Raw genomic sequence first — 19,905 nt, 5'->3', positions numbered from 1 at the left:
GTCTGTAGGGCAGCAGAGAGTGTCAGTAGGACAATAGACAGTATCAGTTGTTTTTTTGGGGGCAATCTGCCCACATGGGGTGACTAGGGTGTGCCCAGGCAACAACTTAATCAGTGCAAAGGCTGGAAACAAAATATCAACTGTGCAGTCAAATCTGTGAAAGGTAACTAATCGGTTGCTATGGGCTACAGCAGCATGCCCACCCCCCCCCCCCCCCCCCCCCCCCTTTGCCCTACATCAAAACCTTGTATAACTTGCAGCATTTTCCGATAGCCCTTGTCAAATTTTCTAGGTACCTTTAAAAAAAAAAAAGTTTTTGAAAACTTTTCTAAGAAACTTCTGCAACTTCATTCCACCAAAAAAAGAGGGAGAGAAAAGCCTTGGGAGGGGCTGTAAGTTTGAGGGCAATTTTTGCCTTTTCAGAAGTTAAAAGTCAGCATGTACTTTCATTGTTCCCTTTTCTCAGCTGTGGAAGAAAACTAGTTAACTCACAAAGAAGGGACCTGCTCGCTCACTATATTGCCTGTTCACTGGCAGCCATTCAATTTAGCTGTCGTGATATCGAATTGCAGTTAAAGTCTGGCAGCCGGCCAGAAGTAAGCCTATTTAAAAAGACAGCCTGCGCCTACAGTAACCAGTCTCTTTACAAACTCCACTGCCGTCTACAACTGGTGGGAGATATACAAAGTACTTCTTTTTTTTGTGTGTGTTCCTCCTATTCTTGTTACTTTGTTACTCTTTCTTTTATTTATTTATTTTTTTACTTTCTTTTGGATGATCAACTAAAAACTCCTTGTTTCAAAAGTTTAAAAAGCTACAGATTTTGAAACACTTTTGCAATATTTTGAGGAATTAACACTTGATTTGCAGGACTGCAAAGAATTACCGGATTTTGCATTCTGGCTAAAGAAGTTTGTGATTAAAGTAGATTTATTTTTTTATTATTATTATTTTTTGACATAGCAAACCTGTTGCTTCTGATTGCAGCAACAGGTCCCCGACAATTGTGTTTAGAAGACAGCAGCACCTTGCTTGGTGTGTTGAATTTTTAGTCCTTTTTGATTTTGCAATTGTAGGCTGCAAAGGGGGTCCGTAGCTGGGAGTGCAACCCCCCATATTCCCCCCCAACTTTGCATTTTAGGGGTTTTTGCTGCATTTTTTTTTTTTGGGAGGGGGGAGAAGCACTTTGCCTGTCCAGATGATTGTGCCTGCCTGTTTCCTGCTCACCCTGTGCCTGGGGATGTGTCAGTGCCTGGGCTCCTTTGTCCACTGCGAGCCCTGCGATGAGAAAGCCATGTCTATGTGCCCACCGACCCCCGTCGCCTGCGAGCTGGTGAAGGAGCCCGGCTGCGGCTGCTGCATGACCTGCGCCCTGGCGGAAGGGCAGTCCTGCGGGGTGTACACCGAGCGCTGCGCCGGGGGGCTCCGCTGCCTGCCCAAGCAAGGAGAGGAGAAGCCCCTGCACGCCCTGCTCCATGGAAGAGGGGTCTGCCTGAACGAGAAGATCTACAGGGACCAAGTCAAGATCGGTAAGAGACTCTCTGCAGCTCAGCTGGCAGTCACTGCAGTCTGCAGGATGTGATTGACAGCTGTCAATCAAAACCCATCTCTTTCTCTCTATCTTTCTCTCTCTCTTTTTTTGTTTAAATTGTGTTTCTGATGTAAAAGTGAGTCAGCTCTGCAAAGAGATTACATTCTGTAACCTTCCCCAACCTTATCACACCCTTCTCTTTTCAAGTTCATGTTAAGACATAATCTCAAGTGTCATGTGGACTTTGAGTCAGTGAAGCTCTTTTTTTTTCTAGTGTTGGTGAAACCCTGCAGTTTGCCAAAATGTACTGTCACATGGGATGTTATAGGAAAGGCAATAGAGTGATGATAGGATTATCATTGCATGAGATATAGATTATAATATTTGAGATTGGGAGCTGTCCAGTTAAAGTCAAGTCCATAGTTTGCATGCCAATAAAGCGTTAATCTTCCATGGCTTGAATCGTCAGATATTGGTTCTCAATATTCTAGTCTACATGCCATCAAAGAGTTAATCTTGCATGGCTTGTATTATTATTAATATTTGGGAATGGGAGCTGATCAATCAAAAGTCAAGTCAAAGTTGACTCCCTTTAAAGAGTTAATCCTCCATGGCATGAATCGTCAGATATTGGTTCTCAATATTCTAGTCTACATGCCATCAAAGAGTTAATCCTGCATGGCTTGTATTGTTACTAATATCAATATTTGGGAATGGGAGCTGATCAATCAAAAGTCAAGTCACAGTTGACTCCCTTTTAAAGGGTTAATCCTGCATGGCTTGTATCGTCAGATATTGGTTCTCAATATTCCAGTCTTCATAGTCTACATACCATCAAAGAGTTAATCCTGCATGGCTTGTATCGTCAGATATTGGTTCTCAATATTCTAGTCTACATGCCATCAAAGAGTTAATCCTGCATGGCTTGTATTGTTATTAATATCAATATTTGGGAATGGGAGCTGATCAATCAAAAGTCAAGTTGTAGTTTGTCTCACTGTAAAGAGTTAATCCTCTGACTTGTATCGTCAGATATTGGATAGTTCTCAATATCATCGTCTGCATGCCTTTAAAGAGTTAATCCTTCATGGCTTGTATCATCAGGTATTGGTAATCAATATGTGTGAGTGGGAGCTGATCAATCAAAAGCCAAGTTAGTTTGCCTCCCCTGAAAGAGTTAATCCTCCATGACTTCTATCATATATTGGTTCTCAATATTCTAGTCTACATGCCTTTAAAAAGTTCACAAGCCAAGTCACAGTTAACTCCCTTTAAAGGGTTAATCCTCCATGGCTTGTATCGTCAGATATTGGTTCTCAATATCCTAGTCTTCATAGCCTACATACCATCAAAGAGTTAATCCTGCATGGCTTGTATTGTTGTTAATGTCAATAATTGGGAGCTGATCAATCAAAAAAGTAAAGTCATACTAAAAATCCATTTAAAGGGTTAATCCTCCATGGCTTCTATCGTCAGATATTGGTTCTCAAAATGATAGTCTACATGCCATCAAAGAGTTAATCCCCCATGACATGTATGGTCAGATATTGGTTCTCAATATTATAGTCTACATGCCATCAAAGCGTTACTCCTGCATGCCTTTTATTGTTATTGGTTATTAATATCAATATTTGAAAATGTGAGCTGATCAATCAAAAGTCAGGTCATAGTAAACTCCCTTTAAAGGGTTAATCCCCCATGGCTTGTATTGTCAGATATTGGTATTCAACATTCTTATTGATATTTGTGAATGGGAGCTGATCAATCAAAAGTTGTAGTTTGCCTCCCTTTTAAAGAGTTAATCCTCCATGGCTTTTATACTCGGATATTGGTTCTCCATATATAGTCTGCACGCCTTAAAGAGTTAATCCTCCATGGCTTGTATCTTCAGATATCGGTATTCAGTATTATTATTATCAATATGAGTGAATTGGAGCTGATCAATCAAAAGTCAAGTCATAGTTTACCTCCCTTTAAAGAGTTAATCCTCCATGTCTTGTATCAAAAGTTGGTTCTCAATATTATAGTCTTCCTAGTCCATAGTCTACATGCCATCAAAGAGTTAATCCTGCATATTGGTTATTAATATCAATATTTGGGAATGGGAGCTGATCAATCAAAAGTCAAGTTGTAGTTTGCCTCCCTTTTAAAGAGTTAATCTTCCATGACTTGTATCGTCAGATATTGGTTCTCAATATCATAGTCTGCATGCCTTAAAGAGTTAATCCTTCATGGCTTGTATCATCAGGTATTGGTTATCAATATGTGTGAGTGGGAGCTGATCAATTAAAAGCCAAGTTAGTTTGCCTCCCCTGAAAGAGTTAATCCTCCATGACTTCTATCGTCAGATATTGGTTCTCAATACTCTAGTCTGCATGCCTTAAAAGGTTCATCCTTCATGGCTTGTATCATGAGATATGTCTGCATAGTCTGCATGCCTTAAAGAGTTAATCCTCCACAACGTGTATTTATTTCTATTGATTTTCAGGGTTTATCAGTAACCTTGGTGAAAGCCGAGCAAATACAATTCAAGCCCATAGATTGCATGCTCCTAAAGAGTTAATCCTGCACAGCTTGTATTACTGTAGATATTGATCTTCAATATTTGTGAATAGGAGCAGATCAAAAGTCAAGGCACACTTTGCATGCCGTTATTCAATATTTGTGACTGAGCCGATCAATCAATAGTCAAGTCATGGTTTGTCCCCTCTTTAAAGAGTTAATCCTCCATGGCTCCTATAGTCAGATGTTCGTATTCAATAATATTATCGATATGTGTGAATAGGAGCTAATTATTTAAAGTGGAGTTTGTTTGCCTCCCCTTAAAGATTTAATCCTCCATGACTTGTATCATCAGCTATTGGTAATCAATGATCTGATCAATATGTGCGAGTGGGAGATGATCAATCAAAAGTCAAGTTGGTTTGCCTCCCCTTAAAGAGTTAATCCTCCGTAGCTTGTATCATCAGATATTGGTAAATTGATATTATGATCAATATGTGTGAGTGGGAGATAATCATTTAAAATCAAGTTGCTTTGCCCCCCCCCCTTAAAGAGTTAATCCTCCATGACTTGTGTCATCAGATATTGGTTACCAATAGTATGATCAATCAAAAGTCCAGTTAATTTGCCTCCCTAAAGAGTTAATGCTCTCTAGATTGTATCATCAGATATTGGTAATCAGTATTATGATCAATTGTTCGCCTTCCTCTGGATCAACTGTGGGTCTAGAATTGGGTATATGGGATTGTACGAGATATATATTTTTATATGGTTGAACTTGTGTCTTTTATTTCAACCTGACTAACTATATAAGTATTATGATCAATATGTGTTAATGGGAGCTGATCAATCAGAAGTCAAGTTAGTTTGCCTCCCCTTAAAGAGTTAATCCTCCATGACTTCTATCATCAGATATTAGTATGATCAATATGTGTGAGTGGGAGCTGATCAATCAAAAGTCAAGTTACTTTGCCTCCCCTGAAAGAGTTAATCCTCCATCGCTTGTATTGTCAGATATTGGTATTCAATATTATGATCGATTATGTGTGAATGGGAGCTGATCGATCAGAAGTCGAGCCATAAGCCATGGGTTGCATGCCCTTAATACGTTAATCCTCAATGGCTTGTATTGTTAAATATTGATATTTAATATCCTCAATATTCGTGGATGGGAGTTCATCAATCAATAGTGAAGCCCATAGTTTAGCATGCCTTTTTTTTTTAAAGAGATACACCCCCCAATAGATATTAAATGTTCATAGCTTGCATTCCTCTTATGGATTTTCCGTGTTATCGGTAAAGCGGAAGCTGAGCATGCTCAATCCAAGATTGCAGGCACTTAAAGAGTTAACTTTCTTTTTTTTTTTTTTTTCTCCGATGCCCCATGCTTGCAGCAGATGCTGAGACAGTTTTTTTTTTGCACATACCTACTAAGTTGTGTTTACTAGTGCAGCAAAGCCCTTGTGTAGCCGGGTCCCGGCCCCCTTTCTCCCCGCCCAGCACTGTTGTGACTAACGTCGGCGGTGAATTGCCTGCACTGAGGAGTTGCATCATCATTTCTGTTCAGCTTCTATGGAATGCAGCCAACCCCCCCCCCCCCTTCTCTCCCAATCCCAGGTGACTGCAAGGCAGGCGAGGGGTTAACATTTGCAAAGTCACGATTAACTCTTGGCTGTCCGGGCTGCAGCTGTGGCGAAGGGCGGTCGTCGGTTGGGACTCTGCCTACCTGATGTCCTTCGATTCCCAATCCATTCGTAAGGCTGAGGCTGCTGCACGGGTTTTAGGAACGATTTGCATTTGGCGATGATGACCCCTGTCTGCGGGAAGGCGCAGCACTTGTTCTCTTCGCTGCCAAAAAACAAAAGGTCATCGGCGAGGAATTTTTTTTCTTTCTTTTTTTTTTTCCTCTTCGCCATCCGCCGCAGCACACCTGTAATTAACTAGCAATGTATACATTCCATAAGCAGTGTTACTGGTAGCTCCACCTGACCTTTTTGGGGGGAGGGGTCATTATCAGGCTGGAATTTGACGGTAGATGTTTGATTTTTGGTGAACGAGAGCAGGGGGTCTCCAAACTTTCGAAACAAAGGGCCAGTTTATGGTCCTTCAGACATAAGGTGGGCCGGACTTTGGTCATTGGGTGTAGAAAAGGTCTCGCTGTCAGTGGGGGGAAAAAAAACAAAGACCCATTTTTGGTGTAGGTGGAAAGAATTGTGCCCCATCGTTGATGTTGTTGAGAAGCAGGGGCGGATGTACCATTCGGGCACTGCCCTAGGGCCCCATGCCACTAGGGGGCCACATCAGGGTTGCCAGCCTCAAGAAAACCAGGGACAGTATGTAAAAATCCTATTTTTTTAATTATTTTTTTATCCCAAGATTATAGCTGCCCGCCTCTCCAGTACCTTTTCAGTGTGTGTGTTTATACTGTGTGGCCCCATAATCTATTGCCTCGGGGGCCACATAATCTCCTATTGCCTAGGGGCCCCATGAGTTGTCAGTCCACCCCTGTTGGGAAGAATTGTGCCCCATCTTGGGTGGTGTTGGGAAGGAATTGTGCGCCATCATTGGGTGTTGGCAAGGAATTGTGCGCCATCGTTGGGTGTCGTTGGGAAGGAATTGTGCGCCATCGTTGGGTGTCGTTGGGAAAGAATTGTGCACCATCGTTGGGTGTTGGGAAGGAATTGTACACCATCGTTGGGTGTCGTTGGGAAGGAATTGTGCGCCATCGTTGGGTGTTGGGAAGGAATTGTGCCCCATCGTTGGGAAAGAATTGTGCGCCATCGTTGGGTGTTGTTGGGAAGGAATTGTGCGCCATCATTGGGTGTTGGGAAGGAATTGTGCCCCATCGTTGGGAAGGAATTGTGCGCCATCGTTGGGTGTTGGGAAGGAATTGTGCCCCATCGTTGGGAAGGAATTGTGCGCCATCGTTGGGTGTTTGGAAGGAATTGTGCGCCATCGTTGGGTGTTTGGAAGGAATTGTGCGCCATCGTTGTTGGGAAGGAATTGTGCACCATCGTTGAGTGTTGTTGGGAAGGAATTGTGCCCCATCGCTGGGAAGGAATTGTGCGCCATCGTTGAGTGTTGTTGGGAAGGAATTGTGCCCCATCGTTGGCATCTTTGGGAGAGTTTGTGCCCCTTCATTGGTGTCAGTGGGGTGAATTTTGCCCCACTATTAAATATCAGTGGATGAAATGGTGCCCCAAGGGCCAGATAAAAGCAAGCAAAGGGCCACATCTGGCCCCCGGGGCCGCAGTTTGGAGACCACTGAACTAGAGAGAAGAAGAACTGGTTAAACGTTTTTGAGAACTTGCACAAGTTGCTGGCAAGGGGATTGCGGGGTCCACACCTAAAATGTTCTGAGACTGGTGCCAAATGGGTGCTTTAAGCGCTGTGTCTAAAGCCAGATTAAAAAAAAAAATGCTAAGTTTTGAGCATTGCATTGTGGTTCAGTCACCTCTTTGGGGGAGATTTACCAATGCTGGAGAGCGCAAAATCTACTGCAGCTGTGCATGGGAGCCAATCGGCCTCCAGGTTTTATTGCCAAAGCCTAATTGAACAACATGAAGTTAGAAGCTGATTGGCTGCCATGCACAGCTGCACCAGATTTTGCTCCCTCCAGTTTTAGTAAATGAACCCCTTTGTGCAGCTGGAGCACAGAGCCTGCCATTAAATTCTAGAGGTGTTGGAGAAATGCTGTGCCAAGAAGTTAAGGAACTCTCATTTTTCCCGGATGCAGCTAATGGTCGCACTAAAAGGGTGCCAACGAAGGGTTAACTCATTAAAAATTCTTTAAAAAAAATAAAAATTTAATTAAAACAAATGGCATTCATTTTCTTCTTTTCTTTTAAAAAAAAAAAGTGTTTGGTGCACGTGCGACTTCACCCTTTTTTTAAGAGGCGTGCCAACCAATGATGTGTGGCGGCCACGCCTCTTTCGGTCTTGTTCATCAGCCACAATTGCTGCCAATCCGGGTTTTCCCCAATTCTTCCACCCTGTGAAATAAAGTAAAACCTGTATCTGTGAAGGCATTTGGAATTCCTAAAATGTATATCATTAGGGTTCCCCCCTCCCCCCCCCCTAATGGGTCATTCATATACGAGAACGCAGGTGAATGGATCAGCGTGTCTCTGAATGTTACAAACGGATCCACCTGCGTTGCAAGCTTGACTTTTGCACAGCCTGCAGTATTAGTAGTCATCGAGGATCGGAGCCGAGAGGCGGTAATGGAAAATCTAGCCGCTGTAACATAAAGGTTTTAAGGAAATCGAAATAACATAGCGGGGATTTGAGACGGCGCCAAAATATTTCGGAACTTTTGGTTTATTTTTGTGAGGCTGTGACTGGGCCATAAATTCTTTTCCTCCGCGGTATTGTGTTGCCGAAATGGGCGTTGGCTCTTGAGAGACTGCAGGTGCCAGCGTGCAGTTGGCACATGTATGTTCATATATAGGATGTATATAAATCTAAATATATATATATATATATATATATATATATATATATATATATATATATATATATATATATATATATATATATATACTCGAGTATAAGCCGACCCGAATATAAGCCGATGCACCTAATTTTACCACAAAAAAAATGGGAAAATGTATTGACTCGAGTATAAGCCTAGGGTGTCCATCTGCATGCCTCACTGTGCCCATGCCTCACTGTGCCCATGCCTAGACTGACATTTAACATGGGAGTCTATGGAAGGGGTGCTTGGCTTTGAAAAATCGGTGCTCCCCTGCCGTAGGTCCCCCAGACAACAAACTTTGTACAATTGTAGAGAAGAAATGGGGCTACAGCTGTGCCAAGTTCTGGGTCCAGAAGACCTACGACCGGCCAGTACCGGGTCCCCAAATTCACCAAAGAAATTACTGTTTAATATGGGAGTCTATGGAAGGGGTGCCCGGCTTTGAAAAATCGGTGCTCCCCTGCCATAGGTTCCCCAGAAAACAAACTTTGTATAATTGTAGAGGAGAAATGGGGCTACATCTGTGCAAAGTTCTGGGTCCAGGAGACCTACGACCGGCCGTCACCAGGTCCACAAATTTACCAGAGAAATTACTGTTTAACATGGGAGTCTATAGAAGGGGTGCCCGGCTTTGAAAAATCGGTGCTCCCCGGCCGTAGGTCTCCCGGACAACAAACTTTGCACACGTGTAGAGGAAGAGTGGGGCTCCATGTGTGCCAGGGTTGGTGTCCGGCCGGCTGGTACCGGGTCCCCAAAGTTCGGGAGATCAGGCCCGAAAAGGTGACTCGAGTATAAGCCGATGGGGGGCGGGGGGGAACCATTTTCAGCACAAAAAGAATGTGCTGAAAAACCCGGCTTATACTCGAGCATATACGGTAATCTCTCTCATTTAATGCAAGGATCTCCAAACTTTTCAAACATGTCCTTCAGGCTTGAGGAGGGCTAGATTGTGGTCAGCAGGGGCAGAAAATGTCAGGGGCCCGGCATAAGTGAGAATAAATATGGCCTCTGGGTTGGTGGTCAAAAGAAGTAGTTGTAGTGTCCTTTATTAGTAAGAGGAATAGTATCCCATCACGGGTATTGGTGGAAGAAATGGTGCCCCACTGTTGGTGTCAGTGGGAGGAATAGTGCCCCAAGGGCCAGATAACGGCTAGGAAAGGGCCCACACAGGGCCGATCCTAGGCAGGGTGCACGGGGTGCTCCGCACCCAGGCGGCGCAGAGGTGGGGGCGCCAAAGCTCCAAAGTGCTCCCCTCCCTCCTCCTTGTCTGTGTCCAGAGGCGGAGTGCATGTAGCGAGTGCTGCGGTTCCCCATCCTGCTTGCTCTCTCCGTTGGCAACTGACAAGAGCGCATACCTCCCGCTGTCCCTGGGATCCGGGCTGGGTACCACAGCGGAGCCTAGTACTGGAACACTTTTCGGCACTAGGCTCCACTAATTAATTCTGTCCGGTGTGCATGGAGCAGTCTCCTGTCTGCCCCGCCCCCTCTGCGTGCGTCAGCTCTTTTCCCATAGGCGGTGTGATGAGAGGGTCTGGGTTGGCCGGAGCTGCTGCCAATCATCCCGTGCACTCCCAGAAATGCTCTCCGAGTGCCACCCTCCAAGTAACCAAAGATGCCACGTATGCCCCGCCCCCTGTAATGTGCTTCTGCTCCCAGCGCGCCCGAGCTACAGGGATCTATTGGACAAGTACTGATCTATGGGGACACCTGCTGTGGGGGGGGGGCTCTGATGGGGGACACCTGCTGTGGGGGGGGGGCTCTGATGGGGGACACCTGCTGTTGGGGCTCTGATGGGGGACACCTGCTGTGGGGGCTCTGATGGGGGACAACTGCTGGGGGGCTCTGATGGGGGACACCTGCTGTGGGGGGCTCTGATGGGGGACACCTGCTGGGGGGGACTCTGATGGGGGACACTAATGAAGACTTCTTAGGGGAGCATCTCTGTGTTTGAGTCGTAGCCATAGAAACATTTGTAAAGGGGAGGAGTTAGTAAGATGACCACGCCCATGTGGGAGCCTTACTGATAGGAGAGCAGAGAATGTTGGCCCACCAGTCCTCTTCTGCTCCTTATCTGTCCAATGACAGGCTGGAGATGGGACCTGAATTGCAGTGGAGAAGCGAGGTCACCAACTTGAGTATGCTCTTTGGCATGTGAGAGAGGAGAATGATGACATATCAGTCTTTTGCTGCTCCTTAACTGTCCAATGACAGGCTGGAGGTTGGAAGATGGCTAGAATTGCGGTGGAGAAGTGAGGTCATAAACTCGAGTATGCTCTTTGGCATATGGGAGAATGATGACTTATCAGTCTTCTGCTGCTCCTTCACTGGTCAATCACCAGCACTACAGCTTGGTCACCTTCCTGGCCCCTGCTTAACCACAGCTGAGAAAAGTAGGGTCACCAACCTATCTTGTGTGGTATGAAAGAAAGGAAAACGATGGATGATTTGTCAGTCCTCTGCTGCTTTTTCTTTGTCCAATAACAGGCTGGGGGTGGGAAGGTGACCATAGTTGTAGTAGAGAAAAGTCAGGTCACCAAATCGACTTTGGCGCGAGAGATAGGAGAATGATGAAAGAAATGGGAAGGTGGACCAAACTTTATTAACTGCAGCTGAGAACAGTAAGGACACCAACTCAACTATACTCTTTGGCACCAGAGATAGGAGAATGAAGACTCATCAGTCTTCTGCTGCTCCTTCATTGGCCAATGACTTGGTGAGAAGTTGGACCAAGCTGTATTGCTTAACTGTAGCTGGGAAAAGGAAGATCGCCGACCCAACTATCCTGTGTGGAACAAAAGCAAGAAGAATGATGACTCATCAGTTCTCTGCTGCTCCTTCTTTGTCCAATGACAAGGCTAGGATTGGGAAGGTGACCATAATTTCAGTAAAGTCAGGTCGCCAATTTAAATATACTCTTTGGCACAAGAGATGGGAGAATGACGACTCCTCAGTCTTCTGCTGCTCCTTCATTGGCCAATGGAGGGCTGGACGTGGGAATGTGCACTAAGCCGCATTACTTAACTGCAGGTGAGAAGAGTAAGTTCACCAACCCAACTATCCTGGCACAAAAGAAAAGAGAATGATGACCCATCTGCTGCTCCTTCTTTGTCCAATGACAGGCTGGAGGTGGGAAAGAGACCATAATTGCAGTAAAGAAAAGTCAGGTCACTAATTTGACTATGCTATTTGGCAACGAAAGATAGGAGATGTCTTATCCGTCTTTTGCTGCTCCTTAATTGGCCAATGATGGGCTGGAAATGGGAAGGTTGACCAAGCTGTATTGCTGAACTGCAGCTCAGAAAAGTAAGGTCACCGACCCAACTATCCTGTGTGGCACGAATGAAAGAAGAATGATGACTCCTCAGTTTTCTGCTGCTCCTTCTTTGTCCAATGACAGGCTGGGGGTGGGAAGGTGACCAAGCTGTATTGCTGAACTGCAGATGAGAAGAGTTAAAGCCTCGTGCACACGGTCGGATTTTCCGACGGGAATTGTGTGAGGACAGGCTGTTGTCGGAAAATCCAACCGTTTGTACGCTCCACCGGACAATTGTTGTCGGATTTTCCACCAACAAGTGTTGGATAACATGCTTTAAAATTTTCCGACAACAAATGTGTGTTGTCGAATTATCCGATCGTGTTTGTGTGTGTGTGTACAGAAGTTCTTCGGACAAAAATCCAAAGTACAAACACACATGCTCAGAAGCAATGCTAACCATAACACAACATTAGCAGAAGTTGGCGCTAAAAAGCTGAAAAAACATGTAGTTTTGTGTTTGTTGGTCAACAATTCTTCGCCATTTGTATGCTATACAAGTTCATGGCCAACGCCCTTTGGACAGGACAGAAATGCAATACTTTTGGTTAAAAAATGCCTACTTCTATGTATACTATTCTAACTATATGCCTGGAGTTCAACTTTAACTAAGCTTGGAAAGACACTTTCACAATGTCAAGGAGCCAAAACGCCCAACTGGTCCAGATGCCGGAAGGGCATGTTAGTTCTTGTAGTTCTTCAGCATTTGGTGGCAATCCAATCCCGTCCCAGACATTCCTGGTGGTGTTTTCACAGCAGATGTTGGCAAGCTCTTCTGCTGTTGTAGAATTACAGATCATGACCCATATCTGGCTTCCACCGTGACATGGCTTGCTTAAGTCCATTTCATGTGAACGTGGAACTTGGACTATCTCAAAGGCCTACGCGCTCCAGCAGAAGGGGGGTTAAACATCCTCCCGGCAACGGTTCCCCCCCCTCCATTATTTCTGGCGGCCTGCCCTCCTTCAGCCTTGCGAGGTATGGTTGGCACAGAATCACTTATGTAACATGCGCTGTATTAAATGAAAACCAGAGAGGAGTGACAGTCGGGGACAGTGCGAACGATCTCGGCTACAGCTGGAAAGTGACAGCCTGGCTTGGGAACTCTGGGAACGTTCTTCAGCCTAAGGCAGGGAATATAGAATTCAGTTTTTTTTTTTTTTTTTTTTTTTTATTATTCCAATATTGCTTTACAATATTAGCGTTTGGGCCATTCTTCAGACCCAAAAAAGTTTTTAACCCTTGAACCCCCCCCCCCCCCCCCAACCATGTGTAATGCTCATGCAGGGTGCTTGCATTCACTTAAATGGGTCTTGCTCAGTGTACTTTGCCCACCGATAGAAACAGGGCTTTATAACCTGCCACAGCACTCAGCCGCTGCCTCTGAAGCTAAAGGGGGGGTGCAGTAAGAACCATTAATGTGAATGAACCCTAAGGTTGAAACTCAGCCAACCCTTTTTGGATGGAGTAGAGAAGGGTTTGTCTTTGTCCCATATTGCTGGCCATACGCAAATAGAATTTCTTTTGAAAGAAATTCTCTTTTAGAACACACTGTGCATAGCACACTCCTAAAACCTGCACTTTACAAACAGTGCACTCCTGAACTCTTCACTCTGTACCTAGTGCACCCCTAAACTCTGCACATAGCGCACCCCTGAGCTCTGCACTCTGTACATAAAACACCCCTGAATTCCGAAATCTGTATGTAATGTACCCCTAAACTCTGAACATAACGCACACCTCTGAACTCTGCACGTAGCTTACCCCTGAGCTCTGCACTCTGTAGCACACCTCTGAACTCTGCACATAGCGCACCCCTGAACTCTTTACTCTGTACGTAGCGCATACCTCCCAACTTTTTGAGAGGGGAATGAGGGACACCTGTCAACAAAAGTATGCAGGCATAAGACACACCCCTTGGCACGCCCCCTTAAAGGAGAATTGTACAAAAAAACAAGATTGGTTTAACCCACAAGTGCTTTTTTTAATCACTACTATTCCTATATTGGCCTATGGAATTTATAAATGCAGCAATTTAGAAAGGTTTAGCGCTGGAAAACACTTTTTGAGAGATAAAAAGTGCATTTTATATACAACTATATAGATCAGACCAAAATGAGGGACAAATGAGGAGAATGAGGGACATTGCTCCAAATCAGGGACAGTCCCTCCAAATCAGGGACAGTTGGGAGCTATGCGTAGCGCACTCCTGAACCATGCACTCTGTACGCAGCACACCCCAGATACAACCAGCCCTTTGAGGGCAACCATATTGCTGACGTGGCCTGTAATGAAATTGCATTTGACACGCCTGTTTTAGAAAGTTTGTTGGACTTTGTAATGGGGATAATAGGGTCAGATCGATGTGTGTGTGTGTGTGTGTGTGTGTGTGTGTTTTATTTTTTTATTTTTTACTGTAGTGTGAAGGAAAAGTTGAAGGAGACGGATGCAATTTATTTTTCCCCCCCCAATGAAATTCTAACTGCAAATGTGGTTTTTGTTTGGGGAAACAAATTGTACTTCTTGTATTGCACATGTGCATTTTGAACATAAAATTTAAAACATTGGCATGGCAATCAAATTCAATTTGTTAGGGTTTAAATACAAGATTTGGCGAATCCATAATACTGTTGAATGTTTCTGAATTTTCGGGTGAAATTCTACGGGTGATTTGCCAGGTTAGTGGGTAAATCCCACCTTTTTGGCACTTCTTTCTGGAATAAGATATCTCAATAGGGAGATCTCGTTTCACTTCCTGTTCTGATGACCACGATTACATTTTTGGGTTCCCTTTTTTTTTTTCTGACTCCAGTCTCCAAACCAGAAATGGAAAGCGAATCTCTTGTCCAAACATTGGCAAGTAGAAAGTGGAGAAAAGCCTTGTTAGAGATTCCGGTGTGGATTCCCCAGCAGGCTGAGTGCAGGAAGTGCCTCGTTCTTTCTCTTTCACTTTCTGTCCTTGTTAGTGGCTCTCTCTGCTGACTCATCACCAGCTGACAATTCCTTGAAGTCATCGAATAGGCTACACGGTAAGCAATGAGTTTTGAATTGTTGAGCCTTCGGCAAGGGCGGTGGCGGGTGCACTCCTGACGCCAGGCGGAGCTCATGGTTTGCTGCAGGTGGCAGCAGTTGAAGGGTACCTGGGTCCCCTTGATTTCTCGCTTTCCTTGCCCCAGCTCTTCTCTCTGGTTGGCAGTGCCAGGGTTCGATTAAATAGCAGCCCTGGCACATCAGGCTATATGTATGGACTCCATCCAAATTTCCTGGAGCCCGGGAAGGGAGCAATGCTGAGGCATTCACAACGATGCCAGCTCAGTCTCATTTAGGTGACCAAGCGTGGAATTAGAACGTTGGATAAAAGGGATGGATCTGGACAGGCCATTAGACCTGCACCTGGCTCTGCCTCCTTCTCTCATAGGGCCCAATGTGCTAAATGCCTCTGAAGGCATGCTAAAATGACATACAATAATACTGACTGAGAGACCACTTTAGCATGCCTTAAATGCACTTAAATTGGATCTTCATCCATTACAGCAACTGGTTCCTCCACCCTCCCTCTTCCATAATTGGATAACATTACCAATTTTCTTTTTTTTTTATGGTTTCTGACCTTTTTTAGTGCTACGACCCAGCTCTTCGGCTTTCTCGCCTTAGGCAAGAATGATGCAGGACTTCCACATTCCCCCCTCCTTCCCTCTGACTCCTGAGATGTCCACATTACACATTCCAGGAGCCAATTTCACTGATGGGTGAATCCGTGCCGCCGCAGGCTTTTGGGTCCCAACAAAGACCTGAGGCACATCTGTGCACCAGAGGATTCTCACACGTGCAAACATACAATGCAGGTATTAAGGTCCCAGATTCCAGCAATGAGGCTCCTGCACGGGAAACTCCCTGCTCGTGTATAGATGTGCCACAGATCTCTATTGAGTCCCAAAAACCTGCAGCATGGATGCGCCTGTCAGTAAAAGCTATTGGGATGTGTAATTCGACCATAGGTGTGCGCAGCCTGTAGCATTAGGGTGTGCACCTGAAAGCTCAAAAACACGGTACCGATCTCTTACTGTGTTGATTCAGAAAGGGAAGGGACCGGTAAATGACATTACCCCTTCCCCCACTCATCCTGAAATATCATGTGTGTGTGCCCACTGCAGTAGCCTATGGGAGAGGAGGGAAGCCAGCCATGCTGTTGGAGGGGGCACCGGGCAGCAGGGGGAATCTTCACTGCAGGGGGTGATTAGGGTGTGCCTGGGCACACCCTGTGCGCACACCTATGAATTCGACACATTTACAGCCAAATCTTTCAAAGATGTCAGCAGCCGAAGCCGAGTAATCGCTCGTCTCTCGGCTTCCCCCGCCGTCATCCTCGGTGAGGGAATCGGGAAGTGAAGCGGTGCGGCTTCACTCTACGGTTCCCTACTGCACGAGCCGCGCGGCGCATCCTCACTTGTCCCTGCTGTCTCTTGGGACCAGTGTGTTTTCAGCGTGGGGGTAACGCAAAGGGGCGTGACTCCCGCAGGAGTCTATTTCCGGAAGTGGGTGCAAATACCTAAATTATATTATACAGGTATCTGCACCCCCCCTCCCCCCTGAAAGGTGCCAAATGTGACACCTGAGGAGGGTTCCGAAAAGCGGAGGTTCACTTTCTGTGTGGACCTCCGCTTTAAGTTGGGTTCATACCTTTGTATCGGGGGAATGTACGAAAAAAGCAAATGTGGCAAGTTATGTCTTCAAGAGATATATAAGAAGCAGATAAATGATCCATGACACTGATATACACCCATAATTAAAAAGTTAAAAGTTATTTTTTTGTGTGGACTAGCCCTTTAAAATAAGTAAAACTTCTTGACAATTAAAAAAAAAAAAAAGTTTTAGACGAGTGCGTGTTTACCAAAAAAAAGTGATCTTGTTACTTTTAACCTTCAACGATCGTCTTGTTCTTCTTCTGCAGATCACTTTATGCTACACGAGTCCCAGCGGTACCTTTAAATTTGGGTTGGCGATTGCACTGTGTGTTTTCTGTGCAGTGTTGTGGATTCCAGCGCCCCCTACAGTCACCACACAGAAAAGCAGTTTTTGTTTCTGCTATATTAAATATATTCAATTTTATATTAATACATACTATATCTATATAATATCAAGCAATATTTTCGTTTTTTTGCATTTACTCAGTACTTCATTTTAATAATACATTTATTTATATATATATATATATATATATATATATATATATATATATATATATATATATATATATATATATATATATATATATATATATATATATATATATAAATTTCTTCCCGTTGTGTCTCTAGGACATGAAATGAAGGGTAATCTCATCAATGAAACACAGACAGGGTAACTGCTAACTGAATGAAATGTAATCTCTGAAACGCTGTGTATAATAATTTTTGTTAACAAAGTGCTTTTTTTTAATTCAGTTATATTGCAGTAATACAGATCTCCAGGAGCCTTTGCCACCAACTTCCTTCGCACACTGCAACATTTTTTTAGGGCCATTTTTTTTATATTAAAAATAGCCTTTTTAAATTGATATGAGATTTTAGCAATTGGGATTTACTGATTGCTCTAACCGTCTCTTGCCCGCCCCGAAGAAAAAGCTTGTTTTTAGCTCTGTGTAAATTGTTGGCTCCATAAGGATCTAGAAGGATTTCCCCAACTCTTGGGCTCTGAGGTCAGGCACACGGGTAAGGATCTCTGGGGTAGGGGGAAACAGGGGTAAGGGACTCTGGGTCAGGGGTCGGGGGCTCTTGGTTGGGGGAACAGGGGTAAGGGGCTCTGGGGTAGGGGGAAACAGGGGTAGGGGATCCTGGGTCGGGGCTCTGGGGTTGAGGACACGGGGGTGAGGATCTCTGGGGTCGGCGACACGGGGGTGAGGATCTCTAGGGTCGGAGACGCGGGGGAGAGGTTTCCTGGGGTCGGAGACACGGGGGGTGAGGATCCCTGAGGTCGGAGACACGGGGGGTGAGGATCCCTGGGGTCGGAGACACGGGGGTGAGGATCCCTGGGGTCGGAGACACGGGGGTGAGGATCCCTGGGGTCGGAGACACGGGGGTGAGGATCCCTGGGGTCGCAGACACGGGGGTGAGGATCCCTGGGGTCGCAGACAGGGGGGTGAGGATCCCTGGGGTTGGAGACACGGGGGTGAGGATCCCTGGGGTTGGAGACACGGGGGTGAGGATCTCTGGGGTCGGCGACACGGGGGTGAGGATCCCTGGGGTCGGAGACACGGGGGGTGAGGATCCCTGGGGTCGGAGACACAAGAGTAAGGGTCAAATGCATCACCGCCCTTACCCACAGCCCAAACGAGAGACCGTGTCATCCTGCAGTTCTTCCTCAGGTTTACATGGATCACCTGCTTACAGACCAGGTTTCAAGTATATCCGTGGCCTGCCAATCACTGGAAACCCCTTAGTCACACAATTTTGCTTAAACAGAGCTACCCTTAATACTTTGCCAGCTGACCGTGTTGATTACGAGGTCAGGTGGCAGCTCAGCCTTTCTGGATTCTAGGTACTGTTCTGCGGGTACGTCTCAGGCCCCAGCCTCTTCTCATTCCCACCCTTCGTCTTCCTTTTCCTCCTTGTATTCTTGCGGTGATGTGAGCCCGTATTGAATAACACACCGCAGCGCCTCGGGCTCAGACTTTGTATCAGTAATCAAGGATTAGAGGAGAGCTTGCCAAAAACTGAGATTTGATGGGAAAATTGCAGCAAACCTTTTTAACTCAATCACTGTTGGAACATAGACTGGAATGAGCAGAGTGTGGATGGTCCCTGGCTGTCCCTGATCTCTGGGCACAGTCCCCGGATCGAGAGTTGCTGGGCCTAAAAGTTTGGGGATTTTTTGCTGCACAATTTGTTTTTATTACAAGTACATTTTGTCATTTTAAATTAGTAGCATTACATGGGAGATCTCCTCCTTCACCACTGTCCCTGACCCTATCCAGCCCAATGGTGCATGCACATTCACCCTCACTCACTATCATACCTGCTGCCATGGGCATCCGCTCCATAGGGCAAGGGGGGTCGTTTGCCCCCCCCCCCTGGAATCGCCAGGGAGAGCCAGGAGCAGGTCAGAACTGGCCCTGGGGCCGATTTAAGCAGTGACTGCAGCGCTCCCCTCCCCTCTAGTTGTCCCTTATTTAGAGTGCCTGTCCGTCTTCTGGAATCAAATCCATTTGTCCCTCATTCCAAAAGGTTCCTCTTTTTGACCTGAAATAAATATACTGTCAATATAGTGTAGTGTTTCAATCAAGGGAAAGGGGTGATGTGTAATGTAAAGGGGTCCAGTGATACAGGGAGCTGTGTAATGTAAATGCGGTCCAGAGCTGTGGGGTGCTGTGTAATGTAAAGGGGTCCACTTTTAACCCGCGCTAGAGGTTCGAAGAAAGGGTAAAATGCGACTGTGTATCGCCGCTGCCGAAGCACCCCCCTCTGAAAAAATTTCAGCGGACACCCATGCCTGCTGCCACACCATCCCAGGGGTGAACTGGGCTGCAGGCAATCCCCCCCCCCCCCCCCCAGGCCGCTTTAATGCCCTGTGAAAAGGCTGCACCGCTTCTGTCACAGACTGCTCTAAAGGCTTCTTGGTGACGAGGAGTAAAAAGTCCCCATCTGTGTCCTACCAAGTACAGGATGAGAATGGGGACACAGTGCAGCACCCCCCGGCATGAATGGTGTATGCCATGTTTGAGTAGAGGCCTCTTCCGGCCAGCCAAGAGTTGGTGCTGTCCAGCCCAACCCGTCCACTGTGCATAGAGTATCTGTAGCGGAGCTTCAGCCTGGGATAAGGGGTCATGAGGGGGAAGAGGGACAGTAGTAGGGGCCTGAGTCACTGCACCATGGGCCTCTGGGTTGTACTTGCCTCTTGGGACAAAAGTTGCCAGTCAGCCCCTGGGCACACCTTTTGCTTTCCATGATGAATGCTGCTGCCAGACTTGTCCACCTCATCAACCGTTTCATGTCCATTAACCTTCTCTGCCGATCCCAATGCCAATTAGCTTCCACTCGCAAAATGAATACAATTAAAAATGTTGACCACCTACCTTTTGTATGT

General features: G+C 45.7%; 1 protein-coding gene across 1 annotated transcript in view; it reads left to right on the top strand.

Annotated features, from left to right (window-relative positions):
• The first annotated feature begins 472 nt into the window (after window positions 1-472).
• Window positions 473-19,905, top strand: part of IGFBP5 (insulin like growth factor binding protein 5) — a 47,724-nt gene continuing 28,291 nt past the window's right edge. Inside the window, exon 1 of the mRNA XM_040358199.1 lies at window positions 473-1,529. Within this exon, the coding sequence (XP_040214133.1) occupies window positions 1,199-1,529 (331 nt within the window). The 5' untranslated portion in view covers window positions 473-1,198. The remainder of the gene's footprint in view (window positions 1,530-19,905) is intronic.

Source organism: Rana temporaria, chromosome 6 (genome assembly GCF_905171775.1).
Source record: "Rana temporaria chromosome 6, aRanTem1.1, whole genome shotgun sequence".
NCBI lineage: Eukaryota > Metazoa > Chordata > Amphibia > Anura > Ranidae > Rana > Rana temporaria.
This window is presented reverse-complemented; position numbering and strand designations above follow the sequence as displayed.